Source organism: Lepisma saccharinum, chromosome 6 (genome assembly GCF_977018435.1).
Source record: "Lepisma saccharinum chromosome 6, izLepSacc3.1, whole genome shotgun sequence".
NCBI lineage: Eukaryota > Metazoa > Arthropoda > Insecta > Zygentoma > Lepismatidae > Lepisma > Lepisma saccharinum.
In genome coordinates, this window is record NC_139234.1 from 2,977,655 (window position 1) to 3,004,785 (window position 27,131).

General features: G+C 38.3%; 1 protein-coding gene across 1 annotated transcript in view; it reads right to left on the reverse strand.

The window, feature by feature from the left end:
- The window catches only part of Gprk1 (G protein-coupled receptor kinase 1), a 292,624-nt gene that overhangs the window by 48,669 nt on the left and 216,824 nt on the right, over positions 1–27,131 (reverse strand). Inside the window, exons 4-7 of the mRNA XM_083123371.1 lie at positions 12,360–12,461; positions 9,498–9,572; positions 6,292–6,353; positions 3,763–3,814 (exon numbers count right to left, since the gene is read on the reverse strand). Of these exons, the coding sequence (XP_082979497.1) occupies positions 3,763–3,814; positions 6,292–6,353; positions 9,498–9,572; positions 12,360–12,461 (291 nt within the window). The remainder of the gene's footprint in view (positions 1–3,762; positions 3,815–6,291; positions 6,354–9,497; positions 9,573–12,359; positions 12,462–27,131) is intronic.

The window sequence follows — 27,131 nt, forward strand, 5'->3', positions numbered from 1 at the left end:
AATAGCATCGTGAACTTTCTGTCCGAAAGGTTGATAAAATCTAAGACTGGAAGAAAACAAAAGGAACACTTCAACTCCAGCCACCCCCCTCCCCCCACCGTACAACAAATTAACACACAAATTTGAAACAATGAATTGAGTGGTAGACGAGTTCATTAAAATATTTACTTCTACAGGACCTTCTAAATTTCTTCTCTTCACAATCAGTCCAACTGAGGTAATGATGCAATACCACTGTTGCAGGACTTTTATCCAGTGTTCAGAAAGTTACTTTTTTAAAACTAACTAGTTGCAGTTACTTTTACAGTTACTTTCTGTTGGAAATTTTCTTCCAAATAACACTGGGGAACAAAAAATAGATTTTATTTTGTGGCATAAAGTTTAATAACAGTTTCAGCACACAAAACAGCTGTGATTGCCAATTATATGATTGCTTCAGTTGAATTGACTCCAGTTATAAAAATAAACACACCATGGAAAATGTAGGAGGTAAAATTACTCCACGCTTTTCTCGGTAATATCAAAATTTGATAATGGGCTGAAATTGTTCAAAATTCTCAATTTTACGTAATGTATACAGTGCTTAGTGAAAATGAGTAACATAAAATAAAGAATTTTGCGTTACTATGGGGACTAAAATCAACAGCCATGTAATAGCTGCATATGTGGTGGAAACCGAATAGTCAAGAGTGAATTGCATCTTCCATTGTCATATTACAAATACAATCAACCTTGTACAGGCCTAGCAACAATTTACAAATAAATAAATAAATTTCTTAATGGTACAAAGATTGTAATCACAAAAAGAAATATTAAATTGTTCTTGGAAGTTCATTTATATGTATGTCTTATGTTTCCGCCATTTTGGTTTAGTTGCATTTATTTCATAAATTAGAGCCAATTCAGGAAATATATTATTATGTCATTATTCAGCAGCATGAAATTGCCCTAAATTAGCTCTCAAACACTGTGCCGCAATTTCACTGTTCCCCAGTGTAATCAATCAATAATCTGGTACATAATATAAGTCTTCATATATTTATATTATCGGTATTGTATTTTAGAAATTTGCAGTGGGGGAGGGGAATTCTACTAACTTTATGGAAATAGCATGAAATAATGATTTTATACCACCTAACATACTGTTACTCTCTCTCTCTCTTTCACACACACACATGATTGAATTAGGTTATTTTACGTAGCTTTTCTGCCACTTTTGGCTAATCACGACGATGAGTGATATGATAAAATTGATGAAGAGTCACTCACAAAGAACACTCGTGGCCAGGCCAGATTCGAACCCAGGGTCCCTGGTGACATGGTGCAGTTTCCAATGTTACTGCATTACTTTTGCTCATAAAGTCGCAAAGGTAACATACATAAATAACTAAGAGGCAAATTTCCATTCGTGGGCCTGTCATCTCCCCCCCCCCCCTTCCTTTGGATGTGTGTTCCAACATGACACTCAAGCCTGTAACAATTATGGCAATTTTTATAATTAATACGATTACTACATACCTGCACTTATGTAAACAAAAAAAAAGCATTGATGCAATTTACGTTTAATGAATGATAAAATATGTGCGCACAATAATTGGTTCTTATTTGTTATTAATGATGGTAATTTTAGTAGCTACATCTGCACACATATAAACAATGAAGGAAGCAATGAATCGATGACAAAATAGTTTCTTGAAATTTAGTGATAAAATAACTCCGAAATCCCACCCTTCTTCTCAGGCATAGTAAACAAGGGTTCAGACACCTCACTCCCCTTCCCCTCCTCCACACAAGTCTTGAACAATTACAATTTAAGTACGAATTTATCAGTTTTATATGCCCTGTTTGTGTCACAAGAAAAAAATTCTATTTGATTCAATATTTCTTTTTAGTTCGTTCAATTTTTGTTACCCGTTGCGAGCCCAGAAAAAGAAATAAACAAATGCCATACTGTTGCTACAAAGGAAGCTACATATTTACTGTTTTATTAAATATATTTAACTTTCAAGAACTTATAAGAATCGGGATATACATAGTAATATCTGCTGGTTGGTCATCTAATTCTAAACGCTATGAAATTACATTTTCGCAGGAAGGGGTGGTGGTTGAGGTATATAGAAAGTGTGACAGAGAGAAATAGATTTAAAGTGCTTGTGCGTTATCAATGAAGCCAAGAATTACATTCTAAACTCACCCCTCCAGTCGTCCTGCAGAAGATTACATTAACAAGCGTGTGTGATGGCTAGGTTCTTCCTCTTCGTTGGTTTGCCACATGCGTGTTGCAATTATCACACTGTTCTTAAAAAAGGATTTCGTAAAGGACTACTGAGCTCGCAAAAAAAATTCCCTGGAGGCTATCTTCTGCGTACCATTATTGTTCCACTCATTCATGCAAATAGACATTCTGCAATGGATGACCGAACCCGAGTCACATGACAACTCTCGCATTCATTGTGAAACTATATTCTGGCAAATTCCATGGACAGAGAAAAGGGATGAGGGGAGACTGTCCTTGACCATCACTTCAGGGAGTGATGCCTTGACGCTTGCCACTTGGGCAGTTCCAGGAATATGGTATTGCTTGAGGCTACTACTACTGTGTTTGCCAAACACAGCTTCCAATTGTTTGACAGGAAAGTGTCGAAACTCAAATGAATGGCGAAGAGGAAAAAAAAGGTAGCCAAATTGACAGTAATTTACATGACAATAACAATTAACTGTTGAAACGTTACTTCTGCTGAAAAAAATTAACTCTGTTACAGATAGTTACTTCATTTTAAAAGTTACACTTACATTTTTTTTAAAAGAACTAACTGTTACTTGTAACTAGTTACTTCCAAACACTGCTTTTATCCAGTGTTGTTTTTCTTTGTACACTTATCTCATCTTATAAGTTAACTGAATAAACCTATTTGAACACTAAGAAGTAACGTAAAATAATCTATTTGTTTTAAGTTTTATAACAACATGGTATTAATACATGTGAAACTGTTTTATACTTTATATAGCATGTAGCCGGAATGGAACATTTTTGAGGACTTTGAGCAACCCGTAAATATTTTTCTATTGCCACAGAGTATATCTAGACCTAATTTTGCACAGAGTATATCTAGACCTAATGGAACAAAATTAGCAACTATGCGTTGAAATCATAGATTTTTTTACCCCCATGGACCACCCTAATATATATTGACATTATTGACTTATGTTAGACACCATACTTTAGGATAAAATGTTGAATATGTGTACAATAATTACTTTTGTACAACATTCATTACATTATGGTTTCTTTTATTCCTTTTTTGTGCTTTAAATGGTAAAATACTTGTAATTTTGTTGTTTCCAGTGGTGACTAAAAATAAAGTATGTAAATCAGTGTATGAGAAAAGCAAATTGAGTCAAGAGTGAATGGTATGTTTGTTTTATTTGTAATACATACAGCCCACAGAAAAGTAACACCATCTTCATCAAAAAACACATTTTTATCAGAACTTTGCACATCTGATGGATATCAGAACTTAAAAAAGTATCAGATTTGTATTAGTAATTAAAATGTAACTGATACTTTCTAATACTGATACCATGGATCACACCTAATGCCAATCGATACGTCCTATACATTCCACATTCCACAAATAATAGCTTTTAAAATGTATCTTTCATTTGAAATGACAAAAAATCTTCAAAACACTGGCTTAGAAGTGATTGTATATACTCACTTGAATATTAAACACTGGCTTAGAAGTAATTGTATATACTCACTTGAATATTAAGTTCTAAATTCTTCCATTGGCAGAAACGTGTATATTTGTCACTGAAAAGATAAAAAGAACATTAAGGGTGCAAATTATACAAGATGAGCTATTAAACCTAGCTTACCCATGCTGTATGAGAAACTTACTTACCTGAGGGTAAGTCCCACACTTTTCTTTTATCATTAAAGTTCAAGAAACCATTCTGTTATTGAATAACTGCTTCCTTTGATGATTATATATATGCAGTTATTTATAAATATAATAATTATAAAAATTATCATCATTAATAAAAAATAATAACCATTTATTGAATGAGTGCCACACACATTTTTACCATTCACTAAAACTCAAAAGAACCATAATAATTTTTCATTATTTTTTTTTGTTTATAGAGGTGTAGTTTTTATTAATTATAATAATTACCAAAATTAGCATCACTGTCATGAGTGTCTCTAATAACACACATTCAAAGATGGTGCCTGATAGACCCACCTAGTGCATTTTGCCTCCTATTTACATTACATTTATGTTTTTATGAACAAAAGTAATACAGTAATATTGGGAACACCTTGGGGATCAATGTAATTTACAGAGGTTGTTTCCGATCTGTGGTGACGAAATTGAACACCTCTTGCAGCACCACCAAGCGGGAAGAGAATGAAGCTGCCAGTTGTGTGGGCACGTTGGACCCTTGACTGTGCGTGACAGGTGTGGCCAGTGCGTATAGGGAAGAATGCTGCCGAAAATCAGTGCATATTGGGAGGGTTACATATCTGCACTTTCCGACGTAAACTACAGTGATAGTGCCATTATAAAACTGTGCAAGGAGCGTGGATTCACTGTGTCCAAGAATGGCATATCATGGGTGTTGAAAGGGGCAGGTAAGGCAAGGCGTGGGATGATTCCTGTGGGGCAGAAACAGGCCAACCCCCGGCCTGCTACTAGCCACACACCAGCTACAATTCGGGATGTCCGGGTGCTGGTCATCAGGGAGAATCCAGCCACACAGAGAAGTATCGCGAATTGGCTACAAACATCACTGAAGACAGTGCACACCATCATTCACCGCGATTTGGGTTTGGAAAAGCGACGCAAGGGGTGTGTTCATAAGCTCAAAACAAGGTGTCTAGTTGCACATCTCCCTCAACCCGGCTCTTCCTCCAAAAAATGGCAGATGAAACTGGAATTCGTGCCATTCGTTTCACAGACATTCCAGTGAAGTCACTTGATGCCTCACCGATGGACTTTGCACCTTCAGCCTACTGAAACGAGCCTTGTCTCACAGGAGACCCCGCACCATTGAAGGGCTATGGAAAGCCTGTCTGGAGGAGTCGTTGAGGCTGGGCATACTACACTTCGTGCCAGTCTCCTACAGTGGAAACTTCGCTGTCGGGCAATTGCCAAGATGCAGGGACACCAAATAGAGCACTCTTGATGGTGGCGATATGGTTTCTCTTAAAGTAGATGCAGTTTGAAATCGTCACCATAGATCGGAAACAACCTCTGTATTTTCAATGTTTTATAAAAAAAAATCCCACTGCACAATAATGTAGGTATTATAATACTCTTCTGCTTCTTAGAATTAACATATTTGCAAATGTTAGAAATGATTCAATATGCCAGAAAGGTGGAGCATGTATAAAGAAAAAAAATGTGAACTTTAATTTGTACTTAAATAATATTACTTCTGTGCCCCAACAGTTATAATCTCTATTCTACAAAGGTGCATATGAACTTTAACCATTGATACCAATTGTGTCAGACAGAACATTCTTATTATACGCACAAATCAGTTCAGAAAATGACCACTGTTGTAACAGCATGGAAAAAGTTGTAACATAATTGTAGATGTCTGAAATTGCCTATTGTAAGATGTACACTGGAATATAACTTCAGATCATTCTTCAGATTTTTCTTTTCTTTCATTTTCTTGCCAAATAGAAATATAATGGTGAAATTTGCAAATGTAAAATTTAGAGTACACCCTCAAAATAACAATATTTAGTTTTCCATGTCAAAATGATGTCCCCCCCTCTTTTTTTTTTCCTTTAAAAAGATAAAATACCAACTTGGTTTCTTGACACAAAATTGCATTTCTGTTGTAACATAACTCAAAGCTTCTGAACACACAAAACATCACGTTGCAATGTTAAGTTGTGCCAATTAACATTTCTCTTGTGTTCAGCGGTCCGTGGAGTTGAATAGACTGTAAACATGTCCCATACTAAAATAAACATGGGGGAAGCAACTTGAACACAAAATGCAAATGATAAGTAAACGGGCTATCTTGCATTTTATGAAGAACAGAGAATTTACTGGGATATGACATGATAAATGTTTGTCAAAAGCAAGATGTCTGAAGTGTGTGGGTCAGTGTGTCCCTCAATCATTCAGAAATATGTACTGCACAAATAATTCAAAGTTAACGACACATACAGTATCTTATGCAAGGTTATCTTAATCAATCACAATACTTTGGAAGACATATATGAATGACGAACATGCAAATGCATAAATAAAAATTTAAAGAACATACCTTTCTAAAAACTTTTTAAACGGTTCTCCCCGTAGGTGATTAAATATCTCTTCTATATATGGCTGAAATTAAAATAATAAATGTTACAACAACAAAACTATTATTACAAGTTTAAAATGAAATAAACAGCATTATTTTCTGTATCAGGGTATATATGCAGGATGGAGATAAACAGAAAGGTTCAAGCTTTGTTTTTCATTCCTGTTTATTGCAAGGGGGGGGGGGGGAGAATAAAGATGCCACAGTTCTTGGAATGGTTGTGTGTTGTCATTTAGTGTGGACTATGGAATATTAGCCAATGCAATACACAGAATGTAGCACATGACAGAATTTGGCAGTTCTCGCAACATTTGGTTTGGTGAGAGGATACTCATAATCCACCACATGGAAGAATGCTCAAGTATATTCCCGGTTGCTATTCCATATACTTTCATTGTCCTCAGACTGATTGTGTCTTGGTCCTTTGCAAGAAGAGCACAGACGTGGGATAATACATTTCTGTGTATTTTTTTTTCCAAAGAATTCAAGTTTGTTCAGGTTGATAATTTACTTATTTTTTCTTCAATTCTCTAAAAACTTGGGATGGGACAGAATAATCAACATTTTATCATTATCATATTGGTATATTGCTGCAAAATTCTGTCACATTGTCATCATTTTTATGAATGTAAGGACATAATTCATATGGCATATTCTTTTTCAAGTAAAGCTATTGTCTAAGTACGCAATTTCTTTTCAAAGGCCAAACCCATTGCAATCACCTTGTGGGCAATTCCATTGTGATGGGTGTGACATTAAGACAAATTTACTTTCATTTTTAAATAATTTTCTTAGCATCTTCAAATATGTAACTCTACCAACTCAAGTAATTCCATTTTCCTTGATGGAAGTTACTTAAATTCAGAATATTCCTTGTAATGACCTGGACATTCCATTGAAATTCTTTGTTATGTAGTTAAAATATTGTGTTTGTTCGTTTCTTAAGTTTGCAAATATTTATGATGTCATGGACAAAAAGTGTCAAATTGAAAGTAAACTAACCTTGATGTGCCAGGACCTGGTAACATTTAACAGAGATTTATCAACAAGCTGAAACTACCATAGCAAGGGGAGAATAGTGGTATAGATTTTATCTAAATATAAACCGTTTATAAAGGTGAAATAGTAAGTTTTGTTTTCCACGACTGGTGATTACAAAAGTCCTTTGACAACGCCAAGATGAGCAAAGGGTAAATTCCTAAGCTGACTGAAAGGTACGTAACATCCCCATCCCATACATTTTTTGTAATTGAGATGGGTGTGACACTTCCGAGACTTGACTTTAGGACCTTCTTCAGTCTTCCAGAAAAAAACTGTGAAATATATGTGTTTACTGAAATAATTTCATTTTATTTTCACAAAGCAAACTTTACTCTACATTTAGATGCTTTTAGTTTCTAAAAATATTACTACATTATTGTTTTATAAACATTTTTTGCCTGTGACGAGTGCGACATCATGGACATATAGGATTATGGAACAATGCAAAGGCTATGAAAATTATAATGAATCGTTTCTTCAAACTAAGGTTTGTTTCAGAAATGAAGTAGGATACTTCAGAGCTTAAGATATAGAAACAAAAAATGAGACAATTAGAACGAAATTAGAATTAATTTAGTTTTCTTATGGTATAATACTGTATCATAATGAAACTAAATTAAGTGGAAACACCAAACATAAAATCCCACATCTACTATAAAAAGAAATAGGATTGAAACAATATGTTATTTAAAAGCCATGAAACTAATGTTTTTATTAATAATTCCAAATTCTACATAGTTTTCCCTTGAATATCATATGTAATAAGTGATACTTTCAATAAAAATAAATTAACCTTGTTTGCCCACTTTCACATGGAATGGCTCCTATATACATTAATTAAGGAGGTTAACGAATCATTCATGTTCTTTGAAGAACATTGCATTTTTCTACTGGTTTGGTTAGGGTGACCAGACATACTCTTTTTAAGAGCATTATGCTCTTTTAGAGGTTCATATACTCTATACTCTTTTGAATTTGCAAAAATCCCCAAATATACTCTTCTCCTTGCTATTTAATTTCATTCATTATTTTACACGTAAAAAATGCGTTAAAATCCACAGAAAGAAAAGAAACAATGATGTGTAATGTGTAAGTGGAGGTCAGTACAGGCTGGGTCAAATTTAAAAGTGATTGTGCCTGTTATAAAAATCTTATTTACTCTGCCTGGTACAAATGTTGATTGTGAAAGACTCTTCAGTGTTATTAAAACTTATTGGCGAGAGGAAAAAGTACACTCCTGGTGTCAACACTCGAACAAGTAATGAAAGTGAAATTCAGTGTGGAGAGTTTGGACTGGCAATAAAGGACGATTTAATCATAATTTAATTACATTAGACCCATAAGTAATTTGAATCTGTAAAGTGTAGTCCTATTTTATAGGAGCTATAATGGAAGCAATAACAAATAGCCACCCTTATTTTCGTTTTCTTTTTATGTTTTGTGATTGCGCACCTTCAACCTATAGACTATACTCTTTTTGGCAAAACAAATATCTGGTCACCCTAGGTTTGGTAGAGTATCAGACATCAGTAAATTTTATATTGGCCCCATCCTTAATGAAAAGTATGAAAGTGAAATTTATTTGTAAATTCTATCTTGCTGATATATAGCCTGTAACTTGTAAACAATGACATGGTGTCAATAGCAGACAGATGATTGCTTTGGTGAATTCATCTTGAGTGCAACCTCAGGGTTTTCTCAATAAGTGGATTCACGTAAGTGCCCTACAAAAAATACAAAATTGGTCTAAAACAATATTTATTTATCTATTCTTTTGTGAAGGGGAGGGGGTAGTGGTGTTTTGCCACCCTCTGGCACAGCCACCGAGACACAGCAAGCTCCAAACTGGATAAGTTGCAGATACAGAGCACAGATAAAATATTACTCCTGATATCCAGTTGAAATCTTAGCAAGATTTGGCCCCCTACTCGGTCTGAATATGTCTTCTTGTTCTATATCTACCACAAGAAACTGAAATCGACAAGTGCACAGAGTAAAAAATAGCCTTCCCCATTATTTTGAAAAAGATTTCTGCATGGTAAGTACATGCATACAATCAATTCAAGCAAATATATCAACTTCTGTTCACACAATCGTCACTCCAGTGTGTAAAAAAATATAATTACCTCGAATAAATTGACTGGCACTTCATTCTTCATTAAATACTTTTGTACATGAGCCACGGCATCTTTTGAGTAATTCTGAAAAGAAAACAATAAATTACTCCCACTTCAGAACAAACAAGAGATCAAAACATGTCTGAACACATTCAAGAGATTACTAACATGGTTTATATTTACATGTGAGGTCAGAACAGACTAATCAGTACTCTATTTGTATTGACTGAATACATATCAATGTATTCATATTATTGTTAATATTTTTTATCAATATATTTCTGTAAGTTGTCCATAAATTAGTGCACAATTCTGCTACTATGTTATTATTATTATAATAAATATAAAAGTATAATTCACACACTTTTGTTGTGGAGAGAAAACGTTTAAATAGGCGCCCCTAATACTTCTTGTTGTTATCTTGACTAATTTGACATTTTAGCATGTACAGGCATCCCAAATGGCATGTGGTCACCTTGGTTTCATACCCAGTGGAGGCACACATTGGTTTGGATCAAACTTTAAAACTGTAGTCCAGTCCCGATTAACCTTTCTGTGCATGAAGTGGACATAAAACTTACCAAAAAAAAAAGCAACAACATATACCCAGGTCTTTTTTCAAGAGCACACACAAAGGACTAAACAACGTTTGAGTTACAAATTAGAAAACAATGAAGGCTGAAACAACAATAGACCAAAAAAAATTCAGTTATCAATGGTAACTTTAAAAGGAGTTATTTATTTTAAATTTTCTCTAATTGAAATCATTATTTGTGTGAAATATTTTATGTAGAAATTGGTCAATATGGTGGTCTCTCATATCATGGAGTTTTTTCTCTTCAAGGCATTCAAACAAACAAACAAACACAAAAAATTATCAGCAGGTAGGTTACACGGTGGGTGTGCATTTATACAATCAACAGAACCAATTTTCTGGTATTCACACAGACTCTTTCCTTAAAGCAAAAACTGTTCTGAGAAAGCTTCCAATCGTCCTACAAGTTCAAAGAATTTGTTTTCACCAAATGAAAGATGTGACAGAACTATGAAATAGAAGCGCTACTTCCTCCATACATACACTTTTGTGTATCGGAGGAAGCAAGAAAAGACCCCATTTCCACATATTGCTTTCTGAGACACCCTCTGCACTTCAATAATGTCCTTTGCCCTTTGCAGTGCAAGACGGGGCTAATAGAAATTTCATTCCAGTTTCCTGCTTGCTGGAAATTTCTTCCACGCTTCTCTTCATTAACATGCTTCCGGCTGTGTTTTTCCGAATTCATGAAGAGTAGTTGGCAGAAACTGCAATTAAGTTTCATCGTTTACTGTTTTTAAATTTTCTCTTTCTTAATCAAATGTTCTACTCCTTTTCATTTGTGATGGAATTTCGGATGATATGAGAATCAGAACTGCTCTGTATGTCAAGCAAAGTATATTTTGTTACACAGACTCTAGAAGAACCAGGAAAATACAGTGTGATCTGTTTGAGATGTCAGGAAAGTAAACCATTCCACACAAGAAGATAATGTACATATCTCTGAGTAGTTAGTTTGAATATGAGCAGGTGAACAGGTTTCCAATCTGTTCCGCTGCATGGAGGTCCTAATACATGAGAGACAAACATGGTAGTCACACCACAATGGTGCACCATATGGTATGCAAAATTGTTGAGTGTAACAAGGACCTACAGAGACATAATGTGGGGGTACATCAAGTCACCACACAATGACGCTGACATCCTACACAATATAACTGTGACGTTTGCACAGATCACTCAAAATGCTACATGGAACAATTTGTCCATGTAGTATGAACTGTGCCACTTCCACCACGACTAACATGTTGAGTAGAATAATGCTACGATGCCAGGGGTTCCAGGTTCGAATCCCGGCCTGGGCATGGATGTTTGTGAGGGTCCATTCAACCATTTCATCATATCACTCATCCCCATCTTCGCAAATTAGCCAAAAGTGGAACAAAAGGCGAAGTAAAATAAAGCAAATCAATAGTAAAAATTTCAGCAAACAATGCAGGCTCGACCAGAAATTGAATACCGACTGAGCTGTCAGCCCTGATTTCTCGGTTCTTGCTGTTTTAACGCAGCTCAGTAGATCAGTTGGTCGAGTAGTGGCATTGTATGTCAAAGAACTGGGTTCGAGTCCTGGTTGATCCTGATTTTTTGCCGAAATTTCTACATAGTACATCCATTTCCTGTGTATGCCAAATAGTAAGATAACTTGTGGAGTGTTAATGATTTGGATATGAAATTAGTGTCCAGCCTACTTAAGTAAATATCAATAACTGCCGACAAAGTGTTTCTTTTCTGCAATATTTTAGTTTCCTTTTGTGATATCTCAAATGAATCAGACTGTATTTTACAAAACATAAAACATTCATCTGGCATAAATCTTCTCCAAAATCAGAAATTGCTTCCCTGATTGATATAAAAGTTGGAAACTCTCTGTTTCAATGAGAATTGAATCGTGTTCATGGCCTTACGGAAACACTTCTATTTTTCCCACTGGACATTAGATGTACGAGTATTAAGTCCCATCGCCACTTCTATCTGGCTTTTGAGATTACAGCTAACTTCCACTTCATTTCAAGCAAATTCCCTAACTGATCTCATGATGCAGAGTCAACAACAAACTTTATGGAAACTAATATACTAGCTTTATTATAAATTAATGAAAATTAATTTTAGTCTTAGTCATTAGTCAAAGAGCAATCTGCTTGCAGTTCATGAAGGATACAATTTGTATAGGAGTTATATCTTACTTCGAATAAAGTAATTGTACTGTAACTTTGTTACTTTCAAAAAGTAACTTTCTGAATACAATGATATGTATATAGCTATGCAATTAAACTCACGTGTGTGTGTGACAGTAGCTCCTTCATGATAAAGTTGTCATATATCTCCCTTGCTAGTTTCCGCCTCTCCTCCACAGATTCCAATTTCTCGTACCGTTTGATCTGGAAAGGAAAGAACATCTTTAAAATCTCACAATGGAAGAAAAAACAAAACACTATAAAAATAACATGTAAAGAAACACACACACAGAGAACCAAAACGTGGAACACATTGACAGCATATGAGTACAGTGAAAATTCACAATTTTTGCTATGGATGACTTTCCTCGTAGCAGGGTGGAATTTAGAGGGGGGCAAGCTCCAAACATTCCATATTCTATGCTTTAAAGAACACTACAGGAACATTCTCAAAAACGAACGAAAAGTATCCAAATCAATGCCTACACTGGTTGTGCATTTCGGAATCACCATATTGTTAACAATGCATTATGAAAAAAAGGGCAAAAAAGTAAATCAAATTTTTAAAAATGTTATAGTCTGTCCCTGCTATCTCTTTCACCTGTGAAAGAGGTGACGCGACACGGCTGCAGCAAATGGACACGTGAGAGGGAACGGGATTGCATGGAGGGGGAAGCATGCAGTTACCAGCCTTCACAGCAGCGTGTACTGCTTCGCTCTGCCAACTCGATTTCCCCCTTTCTGCGCCGCTATGCGCGGTCTTGCTCCACAGATTCCTGGGATAGAGTATAGTAGTTTCATTCATTAATTCCAAGCAGTGTGTGAATGAATTAGGGTTGCCAATAAACTTTTCATGCTTTCAATCATTCTAAGTACAATTATTCACATTAGATTGCACTACTGAAAAATTTATAGTCAGTATAATTGTACATTTTCAAACATACTATCTTAGCTTAAAACTTCATTTAACTGAGTACAGAGCTATTACACAAAATGTAATTTATAATGAAAAACAATTACATATATAATATAATTAGCTATGTATAAGAGGAAACAAATATACAACGTGTTCCGTCCAAACCTCCCACATTTCAATTCATCATTGCTAAAAGGTTATGAAACATAATGGAATGCGAGTGGTACCCCAACGGCGAAAGTACCCACCATTTTCATTCGGTCTGAATTACACAATGTGATGGCAATGAATTGAAATAAAGATGTCAATAAGCAGAGAACAATTCCTGCTTCGAACCAACATAGTTTCATTCCTTAAAACAACACAAGACGTAGAATAAAAAAGTAATGAAAATAGCGGTGACTGTACTAGACGAAAGAGAAACTCAAAGAATTTTATTGCATGACCTCGAAGTTCACAGTCCTCCCACTATGCAGCGCCACAATCGCATAAAGCACAATGGCGATTCCGCAGCAGCGCGCACAATCTGTATTCTGGTATGCAGAGACCAAATCAATCATTACAGTGCAAAGAAATTACCGAAGAGAATATGGAGGTGAAGCACCTGATGGTAAAACCATTAAGGCATGGTGTGCGAATTTTCTACTTTGAACTGCTTGGACGCTTGGCGAAGCGATTTACCTGGGCTTCTCTGAAATCCCGCTCGAATTTCTTCCACCTTCTCCTCCGAAACACGTCGACGAGAACCTCCGGATTGTTTATTATCAACCTCCTGCTGATCTTGCTGAGCTGATGCTTCGAATTAACGCCTGACTTACTGGTGACAGTCTGCAATGAAATCGACTTCAGGTGGGATGTATGCTGCATTACAAATGGTAGCCACATCGACCCAACATGAATGTTGTATGACAAACTTGATGTGTTTTGCTTTGCAATGGCACCTCAACCGACCCTGTAAGTTATCTGAATAAATTTCTATATGCTTTCAATGTTGTAAAGTCCTTTTTGAATCACCCTGTATATCTATAAGACACACCTTCACAATTACCTTAACAAACCAGAGCCAGGATAAAAGTAAAGATTGCTCATCCAAGCTGGAGAACGATGATGATATTACAGGATTATGTGAACGATTCCGACCTTTCCACGACTGATTGATTTGGTGTTTTAAGTCCACTTTATGCACAGTAAGGCTAATCGGGACTGGACCTACAGTTTAAAGTGAAATCCGAACCACTATGACCTTTCCACGAGAAAGGATTCATTTCTATAAATAGCAGGAGGGAATTTTCTTCTTTCTTAAAAATCAAAGAACCTAGAGTTTCTCTCAGAAGCACAAAGGAGATCTGTTTTCTTTCAGATAAAGCAATCTTGAAATCACTTAAGGCACCAAATCTTCACTCAAGATTCTACTGCCTCATTCCTTGATTTCTATGTTGCGGAAATACTCATTTTCTTTCCGCCGTCTTCTAAAGTCTCTTCCTGTTTTCCCCTCCAACATTTGAGATAAAAAAGAGTGAGCTCTTATTGATTTATAAGTCAAAGCGTTCTCTTGGAAGAGTTGGAAGAGGAGAACGTCTAAGTAGCAAGGGGATTCGCTGGAGCTAAAATACACAGGAAGCCACGGCTAAAAGTATGCAGTCTCACAAAAAGTTGCCGGAATAGATAAGTGGGCAGCAAAATAGCAATCGAGGCATCTGCACTGAGGTTGGAGAACGAATTGGGCCACCTGTAAAGGCATGTTTTTAAAGAACATAGACACTTAAAATACGCCAGGGAAAGAATCGAGGCAGATCCAAAGACGTTGGCGAAGTAATCGAGGCACCTGCAAAGACGTCGGCGAAGGAATCGAGGCACCTGCAAAGACGTCGGCGAAGGAATCGAAGCACCTGCAAAGACGTTGGCGAAGGAATCGAGGCACCTGCAAAGACGTTGGCGAAGGAATCGAGGCATCTGCAAAGACGTCGGCGAAGGAATCGAGGCACCTGCAAAGACGTCGGCGAAGGAATCGAGGCACCTGCAAAGAAGTTGGCGAAGGAATCGAGGCACCTGCAAATACGTCGGCGAAGGAATTGAGGCGCCTGCAAAGTCGCCGAAAAAGGAATCCTTTCACCTGTAAAGATATCGACCAAGGAATCAAGGCATCTGAAGAGATGCCGGCGAATGATTGATTGACTGATTGGTTGGGTGCGCCGGCACATTAGGCCATTTTGCACCCTTCAATGTATACGGGGAAATATCCCCTTATCTAAAAGTCTTACTTCGGGTGTAAAAAGGCAACTGGGAGAAGTTAAAAGTGAAAGGAAGAGAGGCACCTGCAAATATGGTAGTGAATCATGGGGCATCTGCAAAGACGTCGGTGAAGGAATCGTTGCACCTCCAGAGATGCACAAAAAAGAATCGAGGCACCGGCAAAGCTCTCCGTGCAAAAACCGAGGCTACTGCAAAGCTGTTCATGGGAGAAATCAAGGCACCTGGAATAGGGACATAGACAACTGCCAAGGCATCCAACAAATGTGGATTGAAATAGGCTCCAGAGAGGAATGCTAAAAGAGGGAAATGAAATTCAACTTCGGCGTCAAATAGGCAGGAAACCATGGTACGTTTGTCATCCGCGGGCGCCTAAAAAGTGATAGGTTTCAGCGTGGAATATGGACGTGACGCAACGCTGCTGGCAACTGACAAAACACCGGAGAGCAGAGCATTGGGCGTATCGTGACGGGAGTGGGAGGCTATTTCGATTATATCGGGATTTATATCCCATTTTCTGCCGATTCGTCTCGCGTGTCGGGGCGCGAGGCGAGTGTCCATTCGCTGACAGATGAAGTCCTCACTCGCTCGGTTCAATAAAGGGGCGGGAGCGAATGTGATCGAGTGTCTCCCGCAGCTGGTGGTAGCATGCAAGTGATCCTCAACCTTTCCAGACAACGAAAACCTCTATGGCCCACTGAACACGTGCAATGGGACTTGCTGGGCCTCGCCAAGTGTGGTGGGCAGCGCTGATGGGCTGCAACCAAAGAGCGGTCTGGGTTCGATTTCTGTTGGTGGCACATTTCAAGTATTCCGATCTCACTATAAACTCTAGGTCAAGTCCCGAATAACCAACGTGTGCATAAAAGTGGGCCGAAAAATGAACTTCATCAAGCCAGCGGATGTCATTCCACCAGTCTTGCGATACAGATACAACAATATTGTTCAAACAGCGACGAATTTCCATTTTTTTTATTTGCACTATGTAATAAATTTGCTACATCGATGGCGTATTCTAGAAAATTAAAGTATTGAACATATGTCAATAGACAAGGCTTATAAAGGGTGTTGCTTTCTAAGAGTGATAGAACTTCCGATAGGGATAGCTGTCATTTGTTTTGTTTTGATGACATGATGTTTTGTCATTTCATATCAGTGAGCATTGGCAAAGACTGACGCCGCAACAACGTTTACAAATTGTGGAAATATATTTCCAAAATCAATGTTCTGTTCACCAAACGTATACAGCACTTCGGAATTTGTATGGTGCACATAATCATCAATCAGAGCAACTTATTCGTCGAACTATTGATAAATTTCGAACAACATTATTTTCTCTGGGGACATGTAAAGTCTCTGGTTTACGCTGATAAACCAGCAGCAATTGACGCTTTGGAAGCCAACATAACTCGTGTTATTAACGACATACGTCCCCAATTACTTGAAAAAGTGGTTCAAAATTGGACTGATCGAATCCGGTTCATCACAGCTAGTCGTGGTGGACATATGCCGGAAATTATTTTCAAAAAGTAAATGTCAGAAAGTTATCTTTCAAATGAAAACACAATTGGCTTCAAACTTATTTTTTGTGTGTTTTATTTCAATTCAAAGTTATATCACTCTAAGAAAAACACCCTATAGCCTACATGAAAAAGGTCCAGTGTGAATATTTCACAAGTTTTTCATTTTATTAACCTTAACTTACGTCGCTTTCCGCCCTGAATAGTCGAGTCTTGTACTCGTTCCAGTCTCCCACTCTCGAGCGTATACAATGGAATATAATTTTAATGCGACAATAATCGTAGGCACATATACTGTATGTAAAATATCTGTCCTGTTAGTTTCAGTCCTCAATCGTTTCATTTTCATACATATCTGTGTATTGGTAAGATAGACTAAACTACATTTTAACATGGAGATAACTATGTCCACTTAAGTTTCAATTTCACTGAGTATTTTACTTCACGATCTATATTTGAGGGCTTACTACCACAGACAAATTACGGTTACACGTGTACTACTGATCTTCGAGTGTGTACTGCTCGCTTTGCCTGTTCGAGAGTGATTTGCTCGAGCGAAGAAGCTCACGATTCCGTACGCTATATAGCGTCGTCCGTACGAACTATTTTGTGTTCGAACGAAATCCTCTTCCTGCAGCGCTATATTGAATAAGCTAATCGTGGCGATGAGGATGAATGACAAAGTGATACATTAGATGAACAAACCCAATAATACGTCCATGTCGTACTTAGGATTCGAATCTAAAACTCCCGGCTTCGATCTGCGAAAAATATCCCAGGACGGAGTTTGGAATGAGAAACTTCAATGAGCTGAATTCTGTGTGTGAGAGAAACAACAAGTCTCAAAATACCTGACTCCTTCCTCTCTTAGAGCTGGAGCAACGCCCCGTTTGACGTTGCGACGAACGGTTTAATCGTGACGAAAACTGAGAGGGGTGCACATGTTTCTGCGCAGGGGGCTGGGCTTGTACGGCGACAGTGCAGTGATTGATGCCTGCAGCGGCCAATGGACGAACTCGGGTTTCTACGAATCGCGAAGGGCATTTAGTTATTAGGATAACCTGATAATAGCTTCCTCGCTTCTATTTCCTCCGAAATTGCTTAGTTCATTATTAATGTCAACTGATTCTTCTCTTAGGGGCTTCTCGACACAGAATCCCGGAACATCAGGGGCGAAACGATACCAAGTCGACTTCGAAATGAAGGATCATCTTGGAAAATCCGCAGGAAGTGCAAGGTTCTTACGTTGAAAATGTCGCACGAGTGTCTGGGTATTAACGAATAGTAAAATATTCACGAGCAATTAAGGTATTTATTCCCGAGGACTGCAGTGGTCGGAGGGTCCGAAACTAAACTTCGACATTTAGGCGCCACAATGGCTCAAGGCTGAAAACTTAGTCGCCAAATGCGACTAAATGTTTAAAAAAAGGATGTCAAAGAACTATATGCAAGAAACCAATATTTCTGCACTTTTATTGGTACACGCACTAACGAATAAAATTAACACAATCTGAAATTACGTACAATATCCCTTATTTTCACTTTGGAACATTTCTTGTAAGGTGCAGACTTTTTGTGATCGGATCAGCATAACACCCCCACAGTCGCTATTAAGCTAGCGCAGTGTACCATTGATTGGCTAAAGACATGTAAAGGGAATTCGACTGCTAAGTTATCTGAAAATATCAAACAATCCATACTCCTGCAGTTACAATATTTCCCACCACGTTTGTAAGGATCAGAATTACATAGTCGCCAATAAAAAAAAAAAAAAATCAGCCGGTTTGTTACAAACCTTTGAGTTGTTGTTTTAAGTCCACTTTATGCACAGTAAGGCTAATCAGGACTGGACCTACAGTTTAAAGTGGGATCCGAACCACTATGTGCACCCATCAGGTATCGTACCCCGGACCCCTTGATTACAAGGCGACGACGCTACCACTGAGCCATCGGGGAGGCCGTTTGCTACAAAGCATTTCTAGTTGCAGTAGGAATTTCCCTACGGCTACCTCTTGTCACAGTAGTGTTGAAGATTTAGCTAAACATTTGAAACATTGCGTCAAAGTACAAACAACAATAATAATATTATCATGTCCCTCCCTCCGTGATCAAATCTATCACTTAAGGGTGTTGTAATGTAATTACGGTTCATTATAGCGCAAACGTATAACGAACCGTCACCGAGAAGCTTTACTTTCCTGTATGAGCTGAAGCGAAGCTACTTTCGTTTCCCATCGCCCTGATCACCAGGGGGCGCATTTATAGGCAGTAAACTCTTGTAAATGCAGGCAACTGGGTACAAAAAATGATGAAACAAGCACTTAAAAAGACACTATAAAACAGTTGCACGCTTATTGACTTGAGTCTCTTGTTTTCTATTGTATATTTTGCGTCGCTTTCTTGTTAATTTTGTCAAATCGCGGCGCTGATGATGAATGGTGGTTAGGCGAAATTGATAAGAGACAGGACGACTGAGATTACTTTCTACAGCCTCTTATAGAGATATGTGATTGGAGGATGGGGCCTTCTTGTGCAGGTATCGTGCAAGAGTGGTGCCAGTAGATGTATTCTTGTGGACAAAGTTAAAGTCAAACTTTATCTTTCTCACAATCTTGATAATGGGCGTGGTCACCACATGTCCCTTCCATGTTGCCAATTCTTGTAAGAACACCCACGTAGAGAGAACAGTGGTGGTCGGTGGGGAAATTCACTTTAGTACCGAGAGTTCAGACCAGTGTTCGAAGTGACAAGAGGTTGCGGGCGATGATATCCCCTCCCAGTTAGAGTTTTCGAAAAATATCCCCCCCGGCTGTCTCATTGACACCATGTTAAACCATATGAGCATCCTCCCCCACCATCTAACCCAAAGACTCAACCAACCCCCCCCCCTTTCACTTCAAGCGCTGGTTCAGAAGGGGGCACGGAAGAAGGTGTTCCCCTGGAGAGGAGGGGAGGTGCTTTCTCTGTGACAACACACAATGGTTTTCCAGATCTCGAATTGTTTCTTTACGGTCACGCTAGATGGCAGGCTGCAAAGGCCAGAGAAGGAATTGGGGGGGGGGGGGGTTGTAGGTATGCTGATGTATTCCAAAAGTGATCCTGGTTTCTAATTTACACCTTTTAAATAACCTACTGTGAAAATGATCTTTCCTTCAATGCAAGCATACGAGGATTAACTTCATTTGCAGCTATACATTACGATAAGTGTACATCAGACAGCACTAGGGATGGACGATATCGCGATATATCGTCAAGAAAATATCGTCACACACTATATCATACGATATTTTTCCATATCGTGATATCGGCGATATATCGTCTCCATGATATATATCGCCGACACGATATATATCCCTGAAATATCGTAACGATATATCGTGTGGACGATATATCGCCCAACACTAGACAGCACCCACCCGTTTCCGCTGCTTACGAGTCACAAAACAAAGCAGTCTCATACAACACGCGTCGCCGCTCTTGTCGAACTGGCCGAGACAGTATTCTCCAGCAGAGGAAAAAAAATGTTAACTATGTCCGCTTCTGTATTTGTATTAATCAAAAAAAAATTCTTATCAATTTAGAAGTGTATTCTGCAGTAATGAGCGAGGGAATTTGAGTACACAGTAATCAGAAGTTCGTAAGTTACTGCAGAATTGTGTGTGCCACTAACACTGACAGTCGAAATATTTTCTCGACACGCAGCACTGCAAGTCAGGGGTGAGGCTTTTCATACCCACAGGAGCAGTAGCGTACGCAGGATTTCATCAAGGGGGGTGTTATCTCGAAAACTTTCTACAAATTCACATTACCATTGTTTTATTATACTTTAATTAATTAATAATAATAATAAATTAATTAATAATTCTTATAATTAATTAATTAGTTTAATTACTACTAATGCAGCTGCTATTTATGAAAGAAATAGAACAAAATTACAATTCTTTTGTTTCAAAATAATTGTCTAGTCAACGGTTATTTGTATATGATAAGTGAGACATTTTAAGTGTGAAGAAAATCCATAAAAACAAGCAAATATATTAAATTTATTGAAATAATCGAAATATGAAACTCATTCAAGGAGCCGCGCTGGTCTAGTCTGACAACTTCGTGGGATATCCGGGTTCGATTCCCGGAATTGGTTGGAATTTATCCAGCCTTGTCTCCGCACCCAGCCTATGGGTATCTGAGAGCAACCTTGGAGGATGAAGGCTGCCGGAGCATGGTGCTGATCACATCACCTGCAAAATAGTTCGAGATCAAGAATCTTTGGGGCCCACCACACCACTATGTGTGACTTCATGGCACGGTGCTATATACACGGGGGAATTTACATTACCTTTACCTATGGAACTCACCCAGGGTGATGATGAAGCGCGAGAATACATGTTGCTAAATTCCACTGAGTCTATGTTTTCGTTGTAAAGTAAGTTTATAGCCATTCCAACACATTTATCCCTTCTAGGTGATTCACAAAAGACTTCTTCGACATTATTTAATGATGTGGATGTAGACTCAGCATCACTTGAGACTTCACAAGGGGATGTGAAATCAGTACCGGGAAGAACGTTTGCAATAAGGACGAAGCAAGGAATTTTCACAATTCTCGCAAGAGTCACTGCGCGACTTTTTGCAAAAGAAAATTGCAAAATTGAACTTTGCGGCCGCTTAGATTGTGTTTGGAATGTTGTGTTTTTCTTCATGCTGCATGGGAATAATAATCCAAATTATTATTATTATTATTATTATTATTATTATTATTACTGTCGCAGATCTTTGACTGTGATAAATTAGCCATTTTTAATTTTTTCTACAGCATTTTCCATAATATTTCAAGAGCTCAAGGGGGGGGGGGTTAAACCCGGTAACCCCCCCCCTTGCGTACGCCACTGCACAGGAGTAAGGAAACATTATATCAAAAAGAGAAATTTAATTCGTGAAACAATATACAGCGGAATTATGTTACCAGTACCCCTTAACTACATACGAATCCAGAAATGAAATACTTTGTCTAGTCCAAACTCTGGAATCCAGAAGGAGTGCAGAGCGTCCGGGCATGCCAAATCGCATCCCAACCTACGCAACTTTCCACAACAACACTTCATCCGCTTCTAACATACACTCACCTCAACACCCCATACGTCATTTGAGTCTAAACAAACAACTGTACTGGACACCAGAATATTTATAAAAATATCTAAATTCAAAATAGACCCGTAATTACAGTACAAATGTATAGACACACATCTTTATTTTAATCTCATTATATTAAAACGCACAAGGCCTGTTGCCTGTCCCCGTGGCGTAGTGGTTAGCACATCGCGCTACGACGAAAACGGGGCCCGGGTTCGAATCCCGGCCAGGGCATGGCTGTTTGTCAGTGTCCATTCATCAATTTCATCACTCATCTCAATATTCGCAAATTAGCCAAAGTGGAACAAAACACGAAGTAAAATAAAGCAAATCAATAACAATAGCACAACAATGGGTCTACACTTTGTACTACTTCTATCACCTTTATATTATGTATTGTATTATATACGTTTTGTTTGTTTGTATATTATAAATCATAAATAAATATGAAAAAAAGGGGCGGGGGAACCGATTAAATTTTTAAAAAACCTCGGCTAGAGCGCATCCGTTAATGTATGAGGGGGGAAGCGGACTTACTTCGAAGGTTATCCCGTGTTTTTTTTCAAATTTTATTTTTGTTTCATAAAGATTATTAATAAATAAAATACTCGTAAAGTGAATAATATACGGACCGAGGGATTCTACAAAACTGATTACTGCCACTGCCACCGCAGGGCGACTCTTCCCGAGCGTGAAACGTGACTCGTGCAACTCGAAACCGCGGCTGTATTAAACGAAGGGGAATGTGCGGTAACCTTTCCGGTGGTAACTTTGTGGCAAGCGACCCCTGTAAATATCTGGCTCAATGGAAGATCACGCGGGACAAACGGTTACAGCACTTTGGGACGAAAACCTGAAAGATTAGTGACCTGAATTTCTACTTACCCCCCAGTCTATTTTTCCCTTACTTTTGGGCATTTCTTGCCCAACCCACAAATCGGACTCGGCATTAAAATGATAAAATATTACAACCCAACCTTATTCTTAGCCTCCTGCATTTGCTTCAGAACTTCAGTGACACGATTCCCACAGTAATCGGCGCGTAACTTCTTGTAACTTCAAAGGGCTTAGTTACTTACCAAGCAACTGTGTTAAAAGAAGACCTGTTCAACGTAAAACCTTACTTATAATACTTAACAATTAGCGAGAAGCCTGATATTTTATCCATCCGCTGAAATAAGAAACGCTAGTCAAGTTAGGAAGTTAGGGCTGAAAATTTTTAAACTAGATGCACAATCACCTTCCGATTGTAGACCATAAGCTGAAAGACTTACACATAAAAAAAGGAAGATATTTCCAAGTATTCTAATAGTAAAAGAAAAGCATTGTACATAAACATGTCTTACTTTTGGTGTACGCTTACTTTTGACAAGTGTTGCTGCAAATTTCCGATTTTTGCGGTATTTGCAGGGGAAGAAAAGGAAACTTCTTGCAACGTGCAAAGGAAAATATTACAATTTTACGTAGGAAATGTTTACATCATTAGAAAGAATTTAAAGGGTAGGAATGTAGAACTTAAATGGAGTGATTTTCTTTTAAACCCAAATAGAGGGAATTTCTAGCGAAAGGAAATTCTCATTTTTAGAGGTGAAAAAAACAAATTAATCCAAAGATAGGGAATTTTACCGGAAGAGAAGGAAATTTTTTCCACCGTGTCAATTAGAGTTTTCTACAATAACAGTGAGTTTTGCGACGAAAAGGGAATATTTATTTCAAAATGGGAATTGTAAGTGGAAAAGGGAAAATTTCTGCGAAACACACCACCACTGAGACAACGTCATTTGTTCCCAGTTGTGCTGTTACATCAGAGAACTCCGTTAATCCTCACAGGATGCGTAAAGTTTTTATCCCGCCCATGGGTGTCGTAACGAAGTACAATGGAAAGAGTTGAGTTCCGTTCTTTTTCTCCTGACCATGTCGATATTCTATCTATCTTCCTGTTTTAATATAGGTTGGTCGTTGTGGTTGGGGCAAAGATCCTTTTACGTTATTTCTTTCCATTTTGAGTCGTTCCCCCTGTTCCCAATACAACCTTTCCTCTTGCACCCTGTTCTTTATTGCATTTGCTGCCTTGCTTCAGGCAGACAGTTCCAGAAAATTCGTTCCTTTTTTTAAGTAATGTTCGGGAAGAGTAGATTCGAAACTTGAAATTCGGATTGCATAACTGGTTCGAACAGAAAGTTCGGACAGGCAAAATAACAAACTAACTCCAATAGCGGAATTTCACACGAACAAAATGCTTGCACTGTGTAGAGGATATATATTAGAATGTTCTACAGTAAGAGAGTATTTTACAAGGAGAAAGGAATATTTATTTCAAAGGAAATTTTAATATGAAAGGGAAATCTCTCACTGGCTCCAGGGGGTGAAGGTTCGGACACAAAATTCCACCGGCTCCGGAGAGTGGAGGAAAAGCTTAACGCCCACTGAGAAGCGGGGAAACGCGGCAACAGAACTTCTGTTGTCTCTTTCTATTGACATGAAATGGTGTAACGCCCACTACAGGGAAATGAGCGGAACCTAAGCGCGGAATTTCCATGCCAGAAATCTGCAGGTTATCTTAAAGGTTAACACCCACCGAGACGCGGTACGCCCACTGAGACGCCGGAAACGCGTCTGTTGCCGCATTATCATCAAATTAATCTGTTGTATTTTTACAGGATCGCATGGGGATAGTAGCTGATCGAACGCGCGCACGTTCAAATGCACAACAGCACGTCAACAATAAACAAAAGCATTGTTACGTAACGCTGACATCCACCCAATCACAGAGATTCCAATTTCCCCAGTCGTAACAAGGAAGGACCGCAGAAATAACGATCAATCACGTACTGGACAGAGGCATCCCGCTCTGCACAAAACAAGAGACAAAAACATCAATAACGAACAGCTCTCGACCTTTTTTTTGTTCTCGTTTCCTCTAAGGGGCTGACTGATCTCACGCAAATGTAGCACGAGGTCCACCCTTTGAATGTGTGACGTCCAGAACGCGCGAAGCATTTGAGAGCTCTGCAAGCTTTCTGTTGGGCTCACAAGAAGATCCTACCACGCTGTGGGAACGACACCGTGCGTCAAGTCACTATCGGATACTATTTATAGTGCAAGAACGTATAATTCGCAAACAAAATTGACGTAAAAAATTGTCGTTGGTTGAGAGGAACGTCTTGTTTTCCGATAGAGGTCGGTCAATACTGTGGTTAGGAGCCAGGTTTTCCGATAAAGGTCCGTCCGAATGTTGTTGTGGCAGCCTGCGTCACCCGTGTGTTTGGTTTCCCGCCTTTTGTTTCCGAGGTGACTGTTCCTGCACGCATGGTTTTCCCCCTTCCACGCAATCCCGTTCCCTCTCATGTTCATTGGTCGAACCGTCTCGAGTTCCTACTTACGCAGAGACTTGTTCCCTTTCGCTCTCCAGTGATTCCCGCTACGGAGTATAGAGATACCAATCTGTGGTTCAATTGATTCTACAGGGGAAGAGTCACAATCCGATATTGGAGGACAGGGTTTGTGCCATACTTGCGTGCGAAAAGTGAAATTCTCCGCTCTATTGCTGGAACCATCCACTCCCTGCGACAAGGAAAAACAATAATTTCCCCAATTAAAATTCTCCATATTGCACGGGCGGATACACTTCAAATTTAACGTCAACAAAATATCCACGATTGCAATTTGAGAGCAATAACAAATCACCCCCCCCCCTTCTCTCACTGCAAAATGCGAGATATTGACTACAGATCAAGGATTGATTGGTTCAGGTATCATGCTGCAACTGCAAAAAAAATTGATTTATTCACAATATTAAGCTCGCGGAGATAGATTTCCCGTTCTCGTCGTTGTGCTGTACTAGGTACGATATGAAAACCAAAGCTTCCAGACTTGCTGAAATGTTGTCATGCAAGTGGGAGTTCCGTCCGTCAGTGTGATAAACGGGGATCGCAAAATAATTATCAATGAGGCTGTTCAGGTAAAGCCAATTGCAGATGGCAGCACCATGGTTGTGTAGAAAATTCTTTTCCCACTTAAAATGTATGGAGAATTCGATCCACGAGAGATGAATAATCACTGCTTTAAAGATAAAAGATGATCGTCAACAACAAGATACCGGAACTTAAAAACCGTTAACATCTACATTATACCGAGTGGGGCACCTCGAAGTACCACCGGTAATATTTCGTGAACAACAATAAATATTGAAAAACTGCTTTCGCAGATATATAGGTATGAGAGGGGCTCATGAAATTAGTGGACACAATACGTTCAACGTAAGGAAGTATGATTTGCTACGCAAACTTAGTTTTTTTAAAAAAATGGAAACCCCATTTTATGTTTAGCTCATTTCAAAGTACGGAAAAAATCATTAAGAATGGCGTTTGTTACTTTGTAATACGTCAAGTAGTTCTCAAATAATTGTAACGTGAAGTTGACGCTTGAAACAAACATTCTCACAAGTTGATTCGTACAAGTGATACATATCGCCCCATTGACGCCATTTGTGTATCAAAACAAACATGTTACTCTTCTGGGTACTGTGTGCTGTGCTTAGGAAATTTGTTACGTTCCAACAACTGCGGGTTACAATAAAATGTGTAATTTGTAAATAAGTAAGCTTTGACAAATTATCTAAAAGGTTCTGATGCATCTTTCTGAGTTAACAAATATTTGTTAATTAAAAAGTATAAATTTTAAACATTCCGCCATCACTTACATACATAAATGTTAGTACATTAACACCTTTCCAATATTTAGTTGGAGTTCATTCATATAGGTCATAATTTTTAGTACATCGGAACAATAAAATCTTCTCGCTTGGTCATGCCAAATCATTAAGTTTTCCACTATTAAACTTTGCACCTTATACATTTTTCATTCTTTCTTTCTTTCAAATTGATTTACCAAATTTATCAAATAAAGCAAGGGCGTAACAAAGTACAGACGTTTGTGATAGCGTACATAGGTGAGAACTGTTGTTGAGGAAATAGTATTTTCAAACTCTGAAAAGGCCGAGATGTAACTTGGGTCTGTCCCGTCTCGTTTCGCAAAAATGCAGTCTCGTCTCGTGAG